The sequence below is a fragment of the Tupaia chinensis genome, unplaced genomic scaffold (assembly GCF_000334495.1).
Source record: "Tupaia chinensis unplaced genomic scaffold, TupChi_1.0 Scaffold146140_1, whole genome shotgun sequence".
NCBI lineage: Eukaryota > Metazoa > Chordata > Mammalia > Scandentia > Tupaiidae > Tupaia > Tupaia belangeri.
In genome coordinates, this window is record NW_006205995.1 from 2,470,121 (window position 1) to 2,474,555 (window position 4,435).

General features: G+C 38.9%; 1 protein-coding gene across 1 annotated transcript in view; it reads left to right on the top strand.

Moving 5' to 3' along the window:
* The window catches only part of SPPL2A (signal peptide peptidase like 2A), a gene marked incomplete at its 5' end in the record, with an annotated part of 42,102 nt that extends 38,111 nt beyond the window's left edge, over positions 1 to 3,991 (top strand). Inside the window, 1 exon segment of the mRNA XM_014584271.2 lies at positions 3,745 to 3,991. Coding sequence (XP_014439757.1) covers positions 3,745 to 3,819 — 75 coding nt within the window.
* Between the last annotated feature and the right edge of the window lie 444 nt (positions 3,992 to 4,435).

Sequence of the window (4,435 nt, forward strand, 5' to 3'; positions counted from 1 at the left end):
GTCAAGAGTATCTCTAATAATAGTCTTTTTATGCTATCTCAGTGAGTAAATTATATCATTTGTTGCCATAACTTGAAGACTTCATAGAAATACTTCAGTGTTTTGCTTGGGAGTCTCTGAACACTTTTTGTGAATATTGCTGATCAGAAGAAGTAACTTTTTATAGTATTTTAACTAAAGTAATACTCATTTGGAAATCCTAATTGTAAATTATTTTCTGTAGGTCCAAAGCTAATTATACCATATTACTTATGAATTTTTTTTTCAAATGTTTCAAGAGCTAGAATACTCACTTCCATTTGTTTGCTTTCATTTGAAATCTTTGTCCTAATTACTGTAGTATAAATAATGGTGTTTTTTTTCTCTAGAGAGTAAAATCAAATCAGAGTTATAATAACTTTGACATATAGAACAATGAAGAAAAATCATCATTTTAAGAGGTGTTTTTTGTTTCTAATTCAAAATCAGCAGAGTTAGATTTATCCAGCAATCTCTAAAGGGCTCTTTAACTCTGAGCAAATAAAAAGTTTTCAGTTTGTTGATACCCAGTAAGCGGTGAGTTTGTCTCTGTTAAGTATCCTTTAGTACTTCCAATTATTTTTAGAAGTCACAAGCTGTGACTGACCTGTCAGAATACAGAGGTAGTTAGAATGGCTCTGCTTTAATGTCAACAACTCTCCAGTTACCCCCCCTTTAATTAGCATTTTATTATACTGTTTCTGGAAATTGGTTCCAATATAAACAGAACTATCAGAAAATGCCAGGTTAACTGACCCAGTTTCAGAGCCCATCTCTTCAAACTGAGCTTGCCTATTTACAAATACTATGAAAATTTTAACCAAGTTTGCCAATTGATTTTATTATCTATGTTGATTTGTTACTAAGTTTTTAAACTTCGTGTTTTGCTCCTTATGTTCCTGATGATGTTCTTATTGAAAAATCGGTAAAGAAAACTACAGGAAGTAGAAATGCTTGCTTCTTAATAAGTTGACATTGAAAGTGTTCTTTTAATTTGTGTATTTCTGTATTTAAAATTTAGATTACAGGGACTAGCAGATGGTATGGTGGTTGGAGGCGCTGGATTCCCACAGGGCCGACTGTGGTTCAAGTCCTGGACTGGTGGCTTGCTTTCTGACTTTCCCTCTCTCTTTCTCTGTGTCTCTCTGATCAAACTGGAAAATAATAATAATAAATAAAGTTAAATAAAAATAATTTTAAAAAGAATTCGATTACAGTGCCAACAAGGTACCTGGGATTAGGAAATCCGAGGTATGTTATCACACAGAGTATGTAGGCGATTATTTCATTAGGCTGCCATTGCCAGCCAATCAGGTCTGAGGGACGAAAGAGGGCTTCTCTATTCATTCTGCCCAGACCACTTCAGCTCTCTCTGCCCATAGCTCCGGCCTCTTATACCCAGGTTTTTCAATTGTCAGAAGAAAAGGGGCCTTAATATGTCTAATGTGCCTCTCCTTTCCCTTCCTTGTATAAATTGTGACTAAAATTAATCGTCTAGCAACATCATCTTATGTTTTGTGTACCAGCGTGCTCAATAAATGTTACCTGTCTTTATTTAGATTGTATTTATTTTCCCCCAGAAGTGCTATGACCGTGTAACTACCTTAATCTGGGGGAATACCTTGGGCAAATAGAGGACCTCACAAATGATTAGAGACTTGAGAGGACACTAAGTGTCAGCAGGTTTTGGAAACTGTCTGCATGACTTGCTACAGGCAGTTGTCAGCTGGAAGCCCCACTCCTGTTGTGTTCTTGTCTGGCAAGTGCAGACAGTGCGCTGGGAAATGAGTCCTCCCTCTTCCTGCTTCCAGAAAACACCGCACTTTTAGAACCAATTTACAAAAACAGAGAGATTTATCTTCCTGACCTTTCTTCTAATTCTTCATTTAAAGGGGGAAATAAAAGTACATTTACATTAGTTTCCCCCCCAGCCCAGGTGCACTTTCCCATTACATATAATAGTTTCTGTTAGCCACCTTCAACTGACGTCCCAAGGAGGACAATACAATATTTTGAGAGAGACTGAATTCACATAACTTTTATTATAGTACGCTGTTATAATTGCCCCATTTTATATTATTAACCCCTTATTGTGCATAGTTTATGTATTAAATTTTATCACAGGTGTGCATATATATAGTAAAACACATTCACGGTACAAATAGGACTCAGTACTGTCCATGGTTCCAGGTGTCGCTGTGAGTCCTGGAATACACCCCTCCCAACTGTACTGAAATGGGATCACTAGTCTAAAAATCTTCAGCCGTCTTTGTTAAAGACCTAAAGAGGTTTTTTGTTTGTTTCTGTTTTTCATTTTTTTAAGCATTTATTTGCTGCAGTTTTTCAAGCCACTGGGTCTGGGACTCGAACCACAGTGGGACATGTGGGAATCCAGCTCCTTAACTGCCATGTCACCTGCTGGCCCACTCTTCCATTTTTCAATAATTTATCCAAAGAACAAAATAAAAACACTGAAAGCATTTGGGCAGTGTCTTTTTCGTTCATTTCCAAATATAAAAAATAATTTTATGAGAACATGAGAAGAGCCAAAATGGCCATTTGAGAAAAGATTACTTGGTAGCTCCTCCAAAATAGTCTACAGCAAAAAAAAAAAAAAACACACACACTTTTTTTTTTTTAAGAGAGAGTTTTGCTATAGCGCAAGTGTGCTCGCCAGAGAGACAGAAAGACAGACAGAAAGCGAGAAATTACCCCCAGGGAATGGCCGTGTCACAGTTCCTTCTCTTCCATTCTCCTCTTGGGATCTTAGGAATGCACGTACACACCATGAGTTTAAGCTGCCAGGTCTGGGATTTGAACAGTGGTCAACTACACGGGAGTTCAGCAACCAGTCTGCTGATCCCGCAAAAGTGTTCTTGATTTTGTTTATGTCATTTGGTTTTTAAGTGTCCTCGGGTTTGTTTTTTTATAATAGAAATGTTTGATATGTAATGTGTACAAAAGTTGAGATACCATTCTTAAGTTATGTTAAGGTCAGGGGGCCATAGCCGTAATGGCTATGTTGCTGGACTCCCATGTAGTCGACCACAGTTCGAGTCCCGGCCCCGGTGATGGTTTAAACTCATGCCAGGCGCGTGTGCATGTGTACCCAAGATCCTGAGAGGAGAACGGAGGAGAAGGGATTGTGGCGTGGCCATCCCCCTTGGGGGGTGATTTCTCGTTGTCTCTCTGTCTCTCTCCATCTTTCTGGCGAGTGCACGCACCCTATAGCAAAAACCTCTCCCCCCCCCAAAAAAAAAAATTATTTTAAGGTCAGTTCCAGGTGTCCTTAAGGTTACATCGTTCCAGAGACAGCAGATATTCTCACAGTGACTCTGGGGTCCATTTTTAATTTTTCCACTTCTGTAAGTGACACAGCCTGAAACAGTGTCCTGGAATAAGTGTGAGAATTATCTTGCTTTTGTGATGGAGTCTCCACTGCTGTAAAGGGCAGTGTTCATAGTGGAAAATGAAGGTAATGGAATCTAGAGAAAGCAGTTGCCGAATTTTGACCCTGAGTCACATGATTAGGCTTCCTGAAAGGATCTGTATGGCCCCCAAATATTTCTTTGGTAGAGATGGACCAGAACAGTGATCCAAAAGGAGTATTCAGTTACATGGACCAGTCTGTGTCTTTTGTTTTAACTGGGAATCTTTTTGCTCGATGAGTTGATTCTGAAGGTGAGTTGAACTTTGCATTCTCCCACTCCTTTTATTTATGCCTAGATGATGGACCATCTGGACTGTGCAACAAACGAAGAGAACCCTGCGACTGCTGGTGAACAGACTGTCCAACAGTAATATTATGTGGACCTGTGATGTCACTGATTTTCTGCTAGTAGAGTTTGACTTTTTAAATCAACTTTTGAATTGACAATCTGAAATGATTTCAAGAATATGCTTGCACATATATATTTTTATGAGTGGGTACTGACAATTACATCATAAATAATTAAAATGAATTTGCTTTTAATTATATTAAAGTCGTGCCTTTACATGAAATAAAAGTGTATGGTCAGTGTAATTTCTAAGATATATCATATACAGTGTATTTTCCATAAGAAATGCCTTTACCCAACCCTGTATTTTGCTCACTAGAATCTCTTTCAACCCTAATGACAGATACCAGTATTACTGTCCAAGTGAGTTTCTAAACAGATTTTTCTGTTGAAGAATTTTGCAAATATTATCTGCTCTATAGAATTAAGTGCTTGGGAACCAGCAGTTAGTGTAATGGCTATGTCGCTGGACTCCCACGTAGTCGACCGTGGTTCACGTCCCGGACCCGGTGGCTTAAAACTCATGCGTGTGCGTGCGTGCCCAACATCCCCAGAGGAGAATGGAGGAGAAGGGATTGCGGCGTGACCATACCCCCTGGGGGGTGATTTCTCGCTTTCTGTCTCTATGTCTGTCTCTG